This window comes from Aulonocara sp. 'chitande type north' Nkhata Bay, linkage group LG12 (genome assembly GCF_057382095.1).
Source record: "Aulonocara sp. 'chitande type north' Nkhata Bay isolate Kocher_YH1m ecotype deep benthic linkage group LG12, A_spYH_male_GT1.1, whole genome shotgun sequence".
In the NCBI taxonomy this organism is placed as follows: domain Eukaryota; kingdom Metazoa; phylum Chordata; class Actinopteri; order Cichliformes; family Cichlidae; genus Aulonocara; species Aulonocara sp. 'chitande type north' Nkhata Bay.
Window position 1 is genome coordinate 349,507 of NC_141355.1, and position 17,782 is coordinate 367,288.

Sequence of the window (17,782 nt, forward strand, 5' to 3'; positions counted from 1 at the left end):
CATACTAAAGTACAGACACCACAAGTGCACGTTTGTCTTTTAATTGGATTCATGCCTGGATGCGGAGATTTCCTCTCAGATGCTCGAATGTGTTTGTTTGGGAAAAGTGACACAATTGACCCTGTGGGGAAAAATAAAAAGCAGATGAGATGGAAATGCTACCCTGTTGGGTAGTGCTAAATTCTGTGAGCGTCGTCTGCGCCAGTATCTGTTTCACACTCACATAGTGCCACGGGATACTGTGACTTCATAACGAGGCCAAAATTCAGATAAAATGATAAATGATTTTCCACCGACTGTGACATCTGTCTCTGCTGATGCTAACACACCTGCGGCTGCGAGCACTGCACTATTTACTTATTTTCTTCCGATCACAGCTTCAGTTTTGCTGATGGAAGAACATCCATATGCTAAAATAAAATCTCAGCTTGTTTTGCACCAAGTTAAACGTACCATGAAAGTGCCTGTCTAAAAAAATAAATAAAAAAAAAATCAATATTGAATTTGTAGAGGTATGAAATTGACAGTAAACACCTGAAGCTCAAAATTAAACATGCTTTTCTTTCTACAATGTAATTACCTGAGCGTTGGTGATTTAATGCTCAACGGGATATTTTTCCCTGAATTTAGCCTGTAAGGTTGTGTTTACTCTCAGGACGTGACCTGCTCCCAACAAGCTGTGAGTCAGGTGGAGTGTTTTAGGTAGAGTCACGGCTGATCGTACGACACGCACCCTCCCTCCCAGGAAAGAAATAATCACAATATCCCTTGTGTGGAGCCACACCCCAGCTTCCACATCTAATAGCATCCCACCCTGGTGGTCTCTGACGCACAGGAAGTCTAGTCTAGTCACCAACTGAAAAAACAGCGAGTGGAGCTCCGGTGTTTCCACTTCAGTGGCCGATGTCACAGACATGTTAGCATCAGCAAAAATGTATGCTACATTCAGTGGAGGTTTATTTAGAAACTGCGAGACGCCAAAAATTCAACTGACTTTAAACTCGACACCGCGCTTCCTCACCAGCAATCCAGCTGCAGACACACCCGTGCACACGCACAGGGATTCCTTAACTTGGTAGTGCGTGATGGCAAAGCAGAGTGGAAGAAGGTCATGAACTAAATTAAGATTTACTGTTTTGTAAGAGCGCCGCTTAAGTGTTTTAGTTACATTATGTTTTTTTTAACATTTCAAAGGAAATGGTCAAACAAGGCAGAACCACATCAGAGGGACTGGAATTATTTTTAGTTCAGATCTGTCCGCTGAGACAGAGTGGAGAGCATGATTTAACAGGGGAAATATTGACCGTCTGGAAAATGTACAGAAACCATTTTAAATAAGTGTGCCAGGAAGTATGACTGCTTCATTGCTCTGCTAATGGCCTGTTTATGGGACGAGAGCGAGTCACACGCTCTGGGTGCATGTGAATACAGAACTATATGAATGCGTTTATATGTGCAAAAGCTGCGAGTCTCTGAGCACTTTGGCATGTGCGAGTGTGTAAATATTTGCTTAATCTTAATCTTAGCCCCCAGCTGTTAGTCCTGTGGACCAGATTGGAGTGAGAGGGTGGGGTGGGGACGCTCGCAAGGAAGCCGGTGATATTGTATGAAATAAAAAAGGACAGGTGTCTGCTACGTTTTTTTTCTCGAGAAAAAAAAGAACGTTTCTTTCTGTGGTTCAGCTGGCAAATTTGGCTCATCCGTCAACACAGTCGGCACTTATCCGGCTGCAGTTTCTGCATTCATGGAGGCATGCTAGATGCTCTGGATGTCACTTGGCTTTAAAAACAAAATGCCAAACTAAGGTGGGACTTAGACACCGTAAACAGCGTTGTCTATAGCTGTGAAGCTACAGCTGATGATGATGATAAACCTCCATACATTCCTTTAGAAAACATACTAAAAAGGCTCATATACATAACCCGGAAGTGAATAAGCATTGTACTTGCACGTTCACAAGTACAATGCAAATGCAAGTTGCTAAGAGCTTTTCCAGCATGCATGGATTAAGTTGCTGCTGCATAGGCACAGGGTTTTAGGACCAAATTGTGAAAGAGGAAAATAAAGGGTGTGATAAATGATGAGAAGCAGAAACAGAGACCTGAGGGCTGGATTGATGAAAACAACAACTCAGGAACGTGTCCAACATGGGCTTGAGCGAGGTTTTGGGAGGGGGTTTGTTTTGTTTTTTTGCTTTTAAAGTGTTTTCCTCTCCTCAAACTGGCTGCATCGCTTCACAGCTTCCATGTGTCTGAGTGAAAAACCCATCTGATGCTTGATGCTTTAACACGGCATTTTATTTTTCTGTGGGTTTGGCTGTCTGGCTGTGCTCCCAAAAATTCCCCTCCTCTTTTCTTTGTGTGCCTGCCTCTGTTTTGTGAAGCCCTGGGATGCACATACCCAGCTCAATTTAGTTTACTTTTTTTTTCTTTTGCTGAAGTATAAAATTGGCTGGCTGTTAGTGAGATTTGCAGCCACCTAGAAAATGCTCTTTCTCCTGCTTGGATTTCTTGGGAAAGATAATGGAGGACAGGGATGATTGTAACGGGGTGTGCATGTGTGTGCTGTTGGATAGAAAAGCCGAAGCAGATCATTTATCCTGATCCAATACACACACAATATCTGCAGGACATGAGATCCGAGCGGCACAGCTGAGAAATAACATGATGTACTGTAAGAACGCTGTGAACCTAATATTGCTGTTGACATATGAGGATATTATAGAAATATCACAGCGATACGGCTGCTGTAAACTTTGTATTTATTACAGCAAAGTAGCAGTCAGCTATGTTCTCATGGAAGAATAATAAAAGTATTACAGTGGGGGGGTTTATACAGTGCAATATGGTCCGTTGGTATCATGCCTGGATAATGAACACCCAGTCTTCTATTATTTTTCTAAAACATATTTTTTGCCAAACTAAATGTGTTTCTGATTGCAGTCTTAAAGCCTGGACAGTAGGCTCCTTTGTTTTTCTGTTATACGGCTGTTATTAAATCGCATCACTTTCAGTTTGTGTGCACAGTTTCTCTGTTCTGTTCTTTTTTTTTTTTGCCTGTTTTGCTACATCATTCCTGTCAAGCTTCACCTTCTTTCATTCTCTTGTGTTTAAATTGTCAGCTACACCACCCTCACACCATCTCTTTTTAAAATGTTCTCTCTCTTTGCAGATATATGTGCATGTATATACGCCTCCTTCGTATATCCTCTCTTTCTCCTCTCATAATCTTCTTTTTTAACCAACTTATTGCTATCCTCTTAATTCGTCTCTGCATTTTCCTCCCATCTGTGCTCCCCTGCAGGAACCTTGTGGAATCTGTCATCCTATGAACCCCTGAAGATGGTGATCATCAACCACGGCCTGCAAACCCTGACCAACGAGGTGATAATCCCCCACTCGGGTTGGGAGCATGAGCCCAATGAGGACTCAAAGCCGCGTGATGCAGAGTGGACCACCGTGTTCAAGAACACCTCCGGCTGTCTCAGGTAGGATCCGCCCTGGACTGGATTACTGGCTCCAACTAAATTATGAAGATAGTTCAATAACAGTTTCATCCACCTGTTAAACATAGCTTCTGTGGTGACTAATAGATTTCGGAGAGGAAAAGTTCAGAAATCGGATTAATCAAACGACTGCATTTCCATCAAAATAAATGTTATTAGTCATTTGACTCAAGCGTTAATATTTATAAATGTCTCAACATTCAACAAGAAGCAAATGGAGGCTAAATGTGTGCACAGGATAAAAAAATGATCCAAAATTGTTCCAAACATATCAGAAGTGTCTCTTTCACTGTTTCTGACCTGGAACAATGTGTCAGTTCAATCCTTTGGTTTTTCAGCTGAAAAATAATTGACAAATATTTTTGATAAACTGTGAGTCACCAGCTATTTGCCATGTAGGACCTGCCATATCTGCTTTTTGAAGTTTTCCAAATACATGGACGCGATGCCTTCTTTCGCCACATGTGGAAGTAATCTGTATTGGCTGTAAGACTCATGATTGGACAGGACAAGCAATGTGAAGATTTTACTGTGGGGCTTAGGGAAAGTGAAATCACTTGATGATATTTTACAGTCGTATTGATTACCTGTAGAAGTAATTAGCCAATCCTTTACTTTGACTGCTCACCTAGTTTGTAAGGGAAAAAAACAAATCTGCAAACAAAGAAAAAGTGCAGCTTATACTCCCAGAGTGTCTTGAAAGACAAGATACCAGTCTGCAAGGATACCAGTTTGCAAAGATACCAGTTGGAGAGGTGGACAGGTGTGATGCATATAAAACTGCTTGATGACCTGTGACGGGGTCACATAACCTCCTAGAAGAATTTACGATAGAGCAGTTGCTGTGGCTCCTGTGCATGCCTGCCTGTGTCTTATACATGGAAAGTGTGTTGGTGTCTGCAGTAGAGCTGCTTGGTGACTTTGGTCTGTGGCTTTAGGAAAACATTAGGCTATTTTTGACACAGTGCAAACTTCTAACGTTACATTTGTTCACACAGTGCGTTCACACTTCTTGTATTTTGGGAAATAGTGCTCTGTTGTCCTCGTTTTCTCTGCTTGTCCCTTATTATTTTAATATTAGCCAGGTGACTGACCACCCCAGCTAATGAGTTTGAAGCTAAGACTAAACTTAACAGGTTACGTTTAAATAATCAAACAAATGAAGTTAATCTTAAAGTGATGAAGGCTGAGTAAAGGTAAATTTAGCCCACAGTGCAAAGTGTTGCTGCTGACAGTTGAATGTTTCTTGTGGAGTGCTCCTTTATAATGGTTGGAAAAATACACCATTCAGAAGTTAGCATTAAGTTACAATAAAAATATTACTTCTGAATGAATGTTAAGCTTTTATCCATAACCTGGAGTTATTGCCGTCTCTGGAAACAGTTCTTAGATCAAGTATTTTGTTTCACGCAGCTTTCTTCATACCTCTTTATGTGCCCATTCGTTTATAAAGTTAAGTTTCAGTTCTGAACTTCCCACATGCAGATACTCTTAAGGCCTTGATGGTCTTCGTTGCAAAAGTTGCAAGCTCACTGGATGCCTTAAAATTCGAGGGGCTTTGAATAACAGGCTCATACAGCTCTGTTATTGTTAGCAGCGAAGTAATTTTGCAGTGGCCTTGGTTAACTACAATATATCACTTTACGATACTGAGGTACATACAAGTACTGAGGTAGAGGTCAATTAGTAAAAAACAACAAAACAAAGTAACAATACCAAGTACTGCAGTTAAGGATTCTTGAATTTTAATTGACCACATTACTGTTCTTCCTCTTTCCCTCGCAGTATCTCTGTGGGTGCTGCTGACTCCTGAGCGCCCACAGAAGCATTGTCACTTATTTCAAAATAGCTAAAAAACACAGGTTTCTCTCACTGACATATATTTCTGCTGATTTTGTTACATGATGGCACAAAGGTAGAGCGGTAATTTTCCCAGTACTGCTCTATGAGATAAATGCTAAATAATTAAATAGGTGTGTATGTTGTGTGCCTTAGTGGTAATTATTAGTGCTGATTAGATACGTTTTATTGATGAAATCATTCATGAATTAATCCCAGAGAATAAAAAAGAAACATTTGCTATTCTACGTCAAATATAAGGACAAAACTAGCCTAGGGAGTGTTTTCCCTGGAAACGTTAAGTAAAAGTATAACAGAACCGCTAAACACTTTAGTTAACCTTGTAACTCTTAATGTACAGTAATGATACAGAATAAAGCTGAAAAATATCTTCTAATCTCTTTCTATCAGGCTTCAAGCTTTTAACCACTTGCTTAAAACCTTTTCCGCCACAATAATTATCTCCATCTACTCTTCTAGTGCTTTTGTAGTGGCTCCCCCTGTAGTTACTAAATTGTCATTGGAGGCTGACATGGTGCTCTCACTATCAGACATGCTTGGCCTGCTGTCATTGCTGTGCTGTGCTTCTTCTACCACTCCTACCAATGCAGTAGCAGTTAGTGCAATCTTTCAGTCTACTGTAGTTTATCGTTTACCAGGCCTGCTGCGCTAATCATGCTGAAGGTTATGAAAACTTAAAGTTGAATGTATATTTTACCCTTCACACTATGTCATAAAGCAAGGCAACTCAAAATAGATTCTTTTACAATTTAATTTATCTCCACATGAGCTTTAAAGGTGTTGGCTCGTGGTTTTATACAGTGAGTGCTAATTTCTTGTTGTTAATCACTTGCAGGTGTATCCTTAGACTGCTAAGAAGCTTCGGCTTGATGTGTCATTTCAAACTTATTGCTGGTGTGATTTTTTTTTTCTTGCCTTTTCAGGCCCAACAGGCATAATTTGAAAAAAAAATCTGGATCTGTATTGATTTGTTAGCCTGACATTTGTGCAGTTTACCACATGCAACAAATAGGCAAAGTACCTAATGTGCCGCTCTGTCTCTAACAGGTAAATTAAAGGTATTTTGAGCATCAGGGAAAAAAAGAATCCTTCAAAACTTCTCTTCATCTTTCTTAAATCCTGTCGTCAGCTGAGGAGGATGCATGAGTGCAGCATTGTGTTCCTGTTATTAACTTCCAAGTAGTTTCCCCTCTCTTTTTTTCTCCTCTTTTACCTTGGCCACTCATTTTGGCTTCGGCTCAGAGTGACAGACTGTAGTAAAGTGTGAAAAACAGTGAATGTGTGTGTGGGTAATCGCGCCTCGTGCCTGGCTGTGCTGTTTCTTCCTGGGCCAGCCAAGCCTGTCTAGACTGTAGTCCAGAATTCCTCCCGCAGTAGATGCTGCGGCTTGCTGGTCGACATCCAGAACGATATAACATCCAAGTCCAGCGCAGACCCAAAACACCAGAATGTATTTCACATGTTAGTTGGCTTCCTTCTAGTTTTCCCAGACAGAAAGTGTTGAAACTTGCTTGTAATTTTAGAACATTTTCTGCTGAGTTGAAGAACAGCATTAATGAACCTGGAGGGAATAAATGAAAGCTCTGATGAAGTTGAGGAAAGTCAAAGACAAGTCATAGAATATTTCATGGAGGCCACAGTGGACCTACTGCTCTTCTTTCATTATCTCTGATATTCCCTCTTTGTGTTGTTTCTATCTAATGTTTATTACACAGCACTGTATCAACCTTGATATCATCATTTCTGTCACATATCACAATATCTCGCCGCCGCTCTCGCTCCTTTGACCCTCGATGCAGGCCAAGCTGACAAGAATGTGTCTCCATGGCAACTGTTACTAAGCCCACAGTTGCTTAGACGCAGGGTTTGTGCACCGGGGAGAAGTGCTGATGCCAGGGAGAATCTGTTTACTCACGCCAACAGAGCTTACACCTCAATAAAAACTGGAATAGTTTTATTATAGCAGCCTGCCTCCGGTGTCGATAGGAGCCTGCTTATTTACAGCGTTTACGCTGTGGGCTTGGTGAAAAGGAAACAGAGGCTGTGTGTATGTGTGTGTTGTTGTAAGTGGTGTTGAGAGTGGAGGGGGTTACACAATAAGACTAAGGCTGGAAAACAAGACCTAGTTTTGAATTGGAAATATTTCTAGTAAAAGAACGGGAATGCAAGTGTTTTGTGATTCTAGCTTTTAATTAATGCAATTTTGAGCCAGTACTGGACCCCCCAGTATGCTTGCATGCATGCTGTTTATAAATGGCTGCTTGTTCAAAACAGACAAATGATTGAGTATATACAACGAATGATTGTTATCTGAATCCTGGCGAGCGTGGCTGCATTGTGGAATTGCAGCTTGGAAGAGTCTCCTGGAGCTGATGGTGGATGCTTGAGATTCCACTTTAGCGTGTTTCAGAAGCTTTCCAGAAGTGGCTCTCCACTAGGTTTGGCTAAAATAACACACCGACAGAAGTGAAGGCAAGCTGCAGAGGGTTAATGAGGAATTCAGAGATAGGCAGGGTATGGCCTATCCACTCAGGTTTAATACTAAAATGAAATTATTTCACACCAGGAATAATCGATTAGAGGTTTAAATAGTAGAAATGGTACAACTTCCTACGGTTCAGTCTCATCACGTGGATGATTACATAGCTTACCGAAAATCTAGGAAACCTATAGATGGGATAATATTCACACTTCCACATTAACATTTCCTCTAATGACAAGATAAAATTCAGAAATACAAAGGACGCCAATTTAATAATTTATTAACAAAAATAAGAGACTTGTTTCAAGATTATATTCAAATATCAAGTCAGTGGAAAAAACATGCAAGTAATAAATCGAAATGCAAGTATGAGAAAGAGTCTGAGTTTTCCATTTCAGAGGATGATTGGCAGACTGTGTCTGATGCTGTTGACCTCCACCAGCTCAGGTGCTTGGAGAGGATTCTGCTGGCAGAACCTATAAAGATATTTTATAACCCCCATGTTAAAGTATGCACACACAGGTGAAACGACTGGTTTGTGTTGGCAGAAGCGTGGAGAACAGCTGGCAGACCACTATCATATATTTTGGAGTTGCACAGTCATCTTGCCCAGCTGGTGGGAGAAAATAAGGGCACTACCGACTATATTGGGAAGAGAGGTGGACTTTTTGGTTCAACTGTGTAACACTGTGAGCAATCTACTTATACATGTATATTCTACTTAAATAAGTGAATGCCCAACTAAGAATAACTTGGTTACAATAGTGAGTAACTTGCAAGACATGGAGGGAATTGCTTCTTTATGGACTGATCCATTCTAAAAATTTGGAAGAAAATTTATGCATTATGACGTTCTACATTTGAAATGCTCTGGTACAACACCACGTTTACACAAGGTTATACAATATTCACCAACTATAAGAAATAAAAGCCTTTGATCCGCTTATCTGAACTTAGTGATCACCTTGATCCTGTGATAAAACATTTCTACCCACAGCTGCTTTTTGAATGATATGAATCAAAAGCATTGGCCTTTGCAGGATTCTTAACCCAACACAATAGATTTTGGAACTGCAAGTTAGATAGCACTCTAAATCGCTGTCACCAAGACAAAAATGGAGGAAATATATCTGATCTTCCAGTCAATCAATGCAAAAGCGTATCGCAGCTTTTCTGGCAGCATGTGGTGACTGCCTCAAAGGGTCTGATTTTGTTACTTAAGAACATTTTATTGTTGCTGATACATGAATGTTGTTTTTAAAAGCAAAAGCAAAAGTAGCCATATTTTTCTGCAACTTGGACTCTGCTCATGTGATTTTTCTATGGCAACAGAAAAGAAATCAGCATTCTGGAAAGTCCTGCTTTGCTGAATGTCAGCTGAAGCAGTGCGACAAATAAGCCAGTCACTGCATTACAGTCAACCCTCCCATCCTAAATAATTTAGAAAAAATGACGAGATTGATTGATGGGGTGTGTTTTTGGCACCTTAAATCTTGCTACACATTTTGCTTACAGGCTCAGGCATTACGAAAAGAATCTCAACAAGGATTAGATACGAAGCTCAATCCATACACTGAATCAGAAATACGATCAGCACTGATAAACCTGACAGATACCAGAGCTGAGGATACACATATGGTCCCAAATGCTTCTGCTGACCTTGCAGGGCGTTAGCAAAGGTCAGCCAAGTCTTCATCCATCTCCATCAGTGCTGCTCCACTCTTTTCCTGCTCTATTGTCCTCCGATGACCACATGACTCTTAAGCGACCTTCACACCCACAATTCATCTGATAAAGCAGACACACAATATACACACTGACGAGCTGATGGGGTCTGTGCAGACTGAAAGACAGACAGACCTCTGAAAGCACACCCGCTCGTTCTCTCAGTTTCTAACGGTAAAATATGACACGCCGAGGTCCAGAAAAAAATACATTTTCGGAATTCTGAAATTGTCAGATAATTGGAGTACGCAAGGCCGTACGATGAGCTAAAAACTTTTAAGAATGAAGCGTTCTCATAAGGGCACTGACCCATTGTGGTGTCCTTTTTATTTTTGCAGAACCACTGCACGCTCAGAAGCAACAGTGTCCTAAAAACATGTCTTTCTGCTTAATAATAGAAGACCTTGTGTTTTTGAAGAACTACATGTTTTCAGTTACTGCACTTGATCATCAAAAAGAAAAGAAAATGGTCTTGTTTTTCCAAATTATATAATGTTATTCCATTGTTGTATTATTTTACTCTGGTATCTAGCGGACCTGGTATACTCAGGTCCGCTAGACAGGCAACAATTAAACAACCCCCAAAACAGGAATGGTTTTACAGGTGGAGTTCACTGATATTTTCCACTCTTCATCTGTCCTGACTGTTTGTTCTCTAGTTTTGAAGTGGCTAGTGTCAGTGTCACTACTGGCAACATGAGGTGATACCTGGACCATGCAGAGGTTGCACAGGTAGTCCAACTTCCGCAGGATGGCGCAACAATGCATGCCATTGCCAGAAGGTTTGTTGTGTCTTCTGGCACTTTTTCAGGACCATCGAGTGTATGCCAGGAGACAGGCAGCAGAGCTGGACAGGGCCGTAGAAGGTCCTCAACCCATCAGCAGGACAGGGATCTGCTCCTTTGTGCGAGGAGGAACAGGATGAGCACTACCAGAACTACAAAACAACCTGACTAGATGATATGACTAGGAACATGTCTGACATAGTCAGGACATAGAAACTACTGAGACCATTTTGAGTTGCTGCGATGAAATTTCAACAAAATAGATTGGTCTGCCACATAATTAAAAAAAAGGTGTCTTTGAATTCAGCCCTCTGTAGGTTGGTAATTTTCATTTCCATCAAACAGGGGTTTTTGTTCCTAACACATGACCCAGTCTAGATATTTTCGGCATGATCTTTTTCCATAGAGATCTCATGTGTTTTTAAAGTGTTGCTTGAATTTATTTGAGCTGTGTATACAAGTAACGGTTATATTACACTGGATAGAAATCATTTAGATTCTTAGGAGGTTCTCACCACTGCTGGTGTCCTGTCCATTCCAGGACTGCAACATTCCAAGAGAATGTTGTAACATGCTGGGGTTTCTTTGGAAGTGGGTTCAGTTTTCTCTAACAGTAACAAAAACACCCACGATGTGACAGCTGTTCCCTCTAGTTCCTCTATTACAGAACAAAGGTACAAAAGGATTGAGAATGGGAACGGATGAGGGAGGTAACGTTAGAAGAAGGGATTAGTGGCAGACAAACAAAGCCTGGTTTACTAGATCTCAAGTCATGCATTTGAATTCATCCAGTAGTTGCAGACCATCAGTCTGCACTCAGGTCATAAAATGACCAACTAACCAGCTGTTGGCTTGGGTAAAAACCCAATAAAATTATATGTTTGCTGCCACATTGCTATTAGGATTGGTAGAATGATGTCTGTTGCCTGAATTTTACTGCAGCTGCATTATCTTCCGACTCCATCTGATGCTGTTGTACATATCCAAAGCATCCTCATGCGTCAAGCATCTATGATGCTGAAGGTCAATTTTTCACAGAAGCCACATCAAATAGAATAAAACGAATAAGAAGGACAGGAAGTTGGAGGAAATAATCAATAACAGACCAGGCTAAATCCGAGTGTGATGTGACCGTGCCGGATGGAGAGGCAGCGTCACAGATCCACACCGGGGGTATTCATGGATACAGGTGCTAGTTGTTAAAGCAATGCATGTCAGTTTTCCAGATATACAGATATGAGTGAGTAAATGTCACAGCAAGCAAAGTTATGAGTAATGCCAACGGCAGGCAGTCAAACCTGGCCTAACATATTTCTGTGGTTCCCACATAAAAAGAAAGTTTTTGTAAAGCAGTAAGTTTGTAAAAGGCAGGACAGCTCGATAATCACTAGTACATATAGACCATAAATAGCACAGCGCCACATGACCTGTCCATAAAGAGACAACAGCAGCTTTCTTCACTGTCTCTACTGACAGATGTACCATCTATATACCTCCAACAGGACAACTGTTCCCTCAAAGACTGCTGGAAATGAAACAGCTGACAATAAATCCTCGTGTCTGTCTGCCCCCAAATTCACTTCTGTCAAATAAATCCAAGGTGAGCGCGCCACTAGATTTGTGTACAGGGGAAATGACACCTCTTTTTTTTTTTAATACCTGGAGACGAATGGGGTTAAGTAGAGATTGTCGATCCTTTCTGCACTGTCTCCAACCAGGGATTAGTTAACGGTTTGTACACTGCAGGGTGATTCAGTAGACAAATGGTAGCTTTACCTAAATACACACATCAAAAACATGCCTGGGATTAAAGTGCATGGGTGTTTTCACTTGTAAATTAATCATTTTTGAGCAGAGAAGCATCTCCTGATGCAGTTTTTTTATGCTCAGTTCAAAGAAAGACCCAAACGCAGGACACCTGCAAACTAAAGCCAATCTTTATTTAAAATGTGCTTGTTGCAGCACATTGCAGAGACTGATGGAAGAAACAAATAAAACAAGACAAACAAGACAAGAAGGAGTCTGGTAGACAGACAAAGACCATAACTGCCAGCTAAGGGGAGCACTAGACTACACGGAGACCTGAGTTCACTAAATTCGTTGAACGCAGGTAAATGATTAACAAAATACAAGAGAAAAAAGCAGAAACCCCAAATGGCTCCACAGTGTTTGCAGTCTAAAATGAACCGTTCAGCACTGTAGCAGCGGTAGACCTCATACATGTTTCAGTCCCCACGGCACAAAAAAGAGGCGCAGTTCTGCTTACCTCGGCAATGCTGCCACTCTTCCAAAGGCCTAACTGGGGGTCAGCTAATGGGATTATGTGAGTTGGAAGCCCTCATAAATGAAGTCCCCGGTGAGGAGCGGGGAGTCCCTGCTATCCCTTAACCCTCTTTAAATCCTTTCCCTTTCACAGTCAGACAGGCACACGAAGACTGCACCAGCTCTGCTGCCGTGCTTGTAGGAGCTGTGCTCAAGGCGCTGGGTGACGCCCGCCCCCCCCCTCCTCCTCCCGTACCAAAAAAAAGAAATTTATGTTAATAATTTTTTTAAAAGATTATTCCTAAAGCTGTCTAGCTTTATTGCATTGTACATCTGAGGCAGACAGAGGATGGAGGCCGTGGGTCACATGGAAACTCTAAAAATCACACGGCTGGGGAAGACTGATATGGGTTTACATGGCACTTTTATTGAACAGTGAGACATCTGGCTGTAATTGTCATCCTCTCTGTATGCTTGTTATATTCACTTCTTTAGGACTATTAAAAACACTTTCACTGCCTTCGGTGCTTTCCCTCTTCCCTTTCCTAATTTTTGTGAAGGTATAAATAGTAGTTATAGGAGTACTGTTTATAATTAGAGCAGGCTCTCAGTGGATAGTTGTACTGTGATTTAGTATCCTTACTGCTTTATTGGTATTTCACACTGGATGCCAGCCAGAGTCAATGAGATGGGATTCTGGAGACTGTAGTGTCATATTTTGAAATGGATAATTTTATAATTATTTTTAGCACAAACTATTGACTTGTGATTATTCCAATTTAAAAAAAAAAAAACCCTATTGGTCAAATTTTCATTCGCTTCCTCAGACAAATCTTCGTCTATGCACGCCTCCTAAGCTTGATGTGTGTTACTTTGTTTCTGTAGAAATGTGAGCTCAGACGGGGCAGAGGCTCGGCGCAGACTGAGGGAATGTGAGGGATTGGTGGACGCTTTGCTGCACGCTCTTCAGTCAGCTGTAGGGAAGAAGGACATGGACAACAAGGTGAGACAACATCCGGGTCATCCACTATCATGGATTCAGAATGAGCTCATTCTAATAGCAGCTTGTTGCTGTAGTGTTCTTATGAATTTATGCTGTTCAGTATTCCTGTGATGAATGTAGCTGGTAATTTTCCCGTCTTTGTTTCACAGTCTGTGGAGAATTGTGTTTGTATTATGAGGAATCTGTCCTATCACGTACACAAAGAGGTGCCGGGGGCCGAAAAGTACCAGGACCCGTCGGCGCTACAAGCCCCAGGTTCAGCGGGACCACAAAGGAAGAAGAAAGACGATGCTGGCTGCTTCGGAGGCAAGAAGGCCAAAGGTGAGAGGGAGGATGAACAGAGGAGATGAAAACACTGTAACCAAACAATCACAGCTATCCAGTTCGTAGAAGATACAGATGCATGGATGATCTAACTCTCAATACAAATGTGTGCAAATAAAGGAGTTACTCACAGCAACACAACAGCTCTTAATGCATGTGTTGCTTCAGAGGTCTTAATCAGTGTTCTCCTGTGACTGTTATCTAAATGATGCCGTTATCGCCCAGCTGTACAACAGTAATGGCCGCCATTAATCAGTCAGCCAATGAGATGTGACTACCAGCCAGTGACCCCTGACTTCTAATGGCTCTTTGGAGAACCACATTAGTTTAGGGTTCAGGACAACACAATGCTTAACGTGTACAGAGATTAATAAAGAAGCCAGTTAACCGCTCGGATGCTTTCCGACGTGTAAACACACGTGCAAAGTGAATGATTACAGCCTTCAGACTGTACAGCAGTAGGCTAAGTTTGGCCTCTTCTTCTGTTTAGTGTTGCATTTGTTTTAAAATATGACATGATAATCAGCACGCACTCGTGCTTTGTTTTGGCTAATAGACAGCCTGATTGTTGGCTCTTACTTCAATCTCTTTGAGTACTTTTCTCCCCCTCCCACGCAGTGATTTTAATTTAGCACCGCAAATGCTGCTGCAGTCTCTGCTGTTTTATGTGTATTTCACCTGCCCTCTTAAAGCTGATACTTAATGTTTTTTAAAATCTTTCCCTTTTCCTTTTTTTTTAAATTCTTTTCTCTCTTTCTTGCTTGCTAACCTATCTAAAAACCCCTTTCTCATTTTTCTTTATATCTGACACTTTTCTCTGTCTTTTACTGCCCTCCACACACCTTAAAATCTATCCCCATGGGTCCCAGAGACCATCTATGAACTGCTAATGGCTTGCTATCTATACAAAGCACCGTTTCCTTTCTTTAGTCTTTCTCTCTTTATTTAGCTTATTTGTCAGTTTTCTTTTCTCTTTCACCTTTCCTATTCAGTAACAGATGACTCCTTTTTCTGATAAAAACTGTTCTCATGTATTACACAGCCTCGTGACACAGACACACACACACACAGCACACTCCTATTTCACCATGGCTCTTCTCTCTTCTCCCTGCTTTGTTTTTTGGCATTGCTGCTGCTTCCTTGGCTAACTATAGAGGAATGGTTTAATCAAGGTGAGTGCCCCCCTCTTCAACCTTTCTCATTTTAGCTCTCTCCTCGTCTCCTCTCCCTGTCTTCCCCCACCTCTTCCTCCTCCTCCTCCTCCTCCTCCTCCTCCACCTCCTCGTTCTTTCCCCCTGGCTGTAGAATATAGTTAGAAGTAGTTTTGGGTGTCCTCCAGAAACCTGAGAAAGTTCCAAGGACTTAAGAAAATCGGGGGTTTCATTCATTCCACACACATTCCCTTACCATACCTACCGACCGTAGCTCTGAGCATTATAGACTTCCACCTGTCCCAAACTCCTCAGTTTGTTAGAATTAGTTGGTTGGATTTTTTTGTCAGTCCTCTAAGAAAGGTGAAAGGTAAAACGAGTGCTAAAACCGGTAAGTCAACAACAAATCTGTCTTTGTAGTGTTCTTAAGTGGAGCTTGACTAATCCAGCGAACCAGAGATGCTGAAATGGAAATTTGCACATCTATCCCCAAATTGAACTTTGGTGTGAATTCTTTTAGACTCCAGATAAAATGAATCCTGACAGCTTTGAAGAACACCGCTAATGGTATCCAACTGGAGCTCTTCACCCCTTTCTAGTACACTTAAGCATAAATGTCAAGCTCTGCTGCACACTCAGTTTTTTTATGCATTTGTTTGATCGTTTGTGATTTGAAACTTCTGAGGATGTCAATAATTAAAGCTAAAAAATACTTTATTAAAGCTGCCTGGATCGTGCGCTACAGTTTTCTATTATCTGGAACATTTAAGTGTGCAAAAAATATAGAGGTAAATGATTCTTTACGGATTTGAATGTTTGGGCTTTTTGGGTCTTGCAGACCTTTTTTTTGATGCTTTCAGACAGCAGTGCTGGTTCTTTGTTTGCTGTGGTGGCAGCGAGGGAAAATTCTGACACCATGGCTACTAGCTTCCCATCTTACCAGCATCTTGCTTTGCAACACTAAAGCCTCATTCAGACATGGATTTCTGTGAATCTGACGCCTGGCTTCATGTCGTTTTTTCATACAAATCGAGCATTTTCACTGTTTACAATCCTGCAGACATCTCTCTCTTAGCCTGTGTGCAAGGAGCATGCGAAGCCACACACAGACCCCGTGACAACTGCATTTACATTTCACTGGAGTCAAAGCTGGCCAAGCTTTTTCCATGTGTAGTAAAAGTCATGTGACCTTTCACGCTTGGATGAAGCCATGATGTCACTTTTTCTTGTTTAGCCAATGAAATAAAAACCATCTTTACCTGAACAACAGCATAAAGTCACTTTAACAGAATGATGACTTGACTTGAAATGTGAAACACTTTATAAAAGGCCAAGCTTGAAATATAGAAATAAAATTTTCCATTGACTTACATTTAAAATATTTTTTATAAACTTTTCTTTAAATAAATCATATATAACTATTTGGAGGAGACAACTAACACTAACTTTATTTGTTCAAAAAAAAATCCTCTATCCTTGAACCTGGATTTAGACAACTGATGTAAATTATTTCCTGAAGGGAAGCAGTTTAGTGTTTGTACATATCATGTTGCTACATCTCTGTACTGTGTGTACATTTAAACACTTGTGCGTTATTTGTTGTTTGAGATGCATTTTCTGCCCCTACGGTCCAAAGATTTTGACATCATCCTCAGCATAACCCTGGGGTCTCTTTTCAATATCCAGTTGTCTGACACTGACGTCCTCGTTTCCTTCCTCTCCTCCAGGCAGAAAAAACGGTGAGAATGACAAAAGCTACGACACATTGGATCTGCCTAAGCGCACAGAGCCATCAAAAGGTAGGCCTTTGTGAGCAAAACATTTTAACGCTAAATCTATACAGAACATCTCATCTAGTGAGTGAGTGGTTGGGTTGGGTGGGGTGGGGGCAAGTCGTTTCTGTGGTGGTCAACAAGAGTGTGGGAGGCCTTTGAGTGAGAAAGAGGCTCTCGGCTAGCTGGCTGTTGAGCTAGCTTTGTTTGATGGTTTTGTGCCTCCAGTGGGACGGTTGATTGTTTGCAGCTTGTGAGAGCATCAATTCTGTAAGCCCTTCTTTTTGTTAAATGCTGTGACAATGCACTGAGGCACAACAGGCAATAAACAGCCTCTGACTGTATACGGAGGCTGAAAATCATCTTTTGTTAAATATGTTGAATTGCTCTGTGCTCAAAGTTGTTTCTGACAGTGCACCTTAGGAGTGGATGGACAGCATCTTCTTTTACATCATGTATGTTCAGTATGGGTGCTGTTGTTATAGCAACGTGGCTCAAGTCTCACGATGTCATTTGTGTGTTGCCGGGTTGCAAAAATGGTGGGTTTGATTCTTGTGAAGGTGTCGCTCATGACTCATCCAGTGGTGTCATACCTTGGTCAATCAGTGGAATACAGTCTGACGTCATATTTTCAGCTCAACTGAGCAAACGTAGGATGCTAAAAAAGTACCTGGTACCAGGTACTTCCACCTAGGAACCAATGTTGATGAGTACCTCATAGAAATGGCGCTTTACTGATCATCTGGCAACCACAGGTCATGAAGGAAACATGTGTATTCCCTATCCAGTTGTAGGTGGTGGCAGTTGCTCTGAAACTGATTGCTAAAGCATCAGTCTACAGACCACACTGTGATCCCCTGGCAACTGCTGGTTGCATTCCAGGACTGGTTTGGCAAGTGGTTTCTGAAGGTTG

The 17,782-nt window shown here is 41.3% G+C and overlaps 1 protein-coding gene and 1 long non-coding RNA gene across 9 annotated transcripts in view; one reads left to right on the plus strand and one right to left on the minus strand.

Moving 5' to 3' along the window:
* Window positions 1-17,782, plus strand: part of arvcfb (ARVCF delta catenin family member b) — a 251,388-nt gene that overhangs the window by 190,154 nt on the left and 43,452 nt on the right. For 5 of the 6 annotated variants that reach the window (XM_086313099.1, XM_086313100.1, XM_086313101.1 and 2 more), the window contains 5 exons: window positions 3,304-3,487; window positions 13,505-13,622; window positions 13,772-13,943; window positions 15,101-15,118; window positions 16,825-16,896. In XM_086313099.1, the coding sequence (XP_086169225.1) occupies window positions 3,304-3,487; window positions 13,505-13,622; window positions 13,772-13,943; window positions 15,101-15,118; window positions 16,825-16,896 (564 nt within the window). The remainder of the gene's footprint in view (window positions 1-3,303; window positions 3,488-13,504; window positions 13,623-13,771; window positions 13,944-15,100; window positions 15,119-16,824; window positions 16,897-17,782) is intronic. The other variant, XM_086313103.1, reaches the window with a different exon arrangement.
* On the minus strand, window positions 8,156-12,763 carry LOC147316595 (uncharacterized). 3 transcript variants are annotated; one of them, XR_015131638.1, is made up of 4 exons: window positions 12,624-12,763; window positions 10,281-10,472; window positions 9,507-9,635; window positions 8,156-8,323 (listed from the first exon to the last, which is right to left on the minus strand). It is a non-coding gene; the product is annotated as an uncharacterized LOC147316595 (long non-coding RNA). The 3 variants fall into 3 exon arrangements; XR_015131636.1 differs by having other exon boundaries at window positions 8,156-9,635; XR_015131637.1 differs by lacking the exon at window positions 12,624-12,763 and adding an exon at window positions 11,851-12,107 and having other exon boundaries at window positions 8,156-9,635.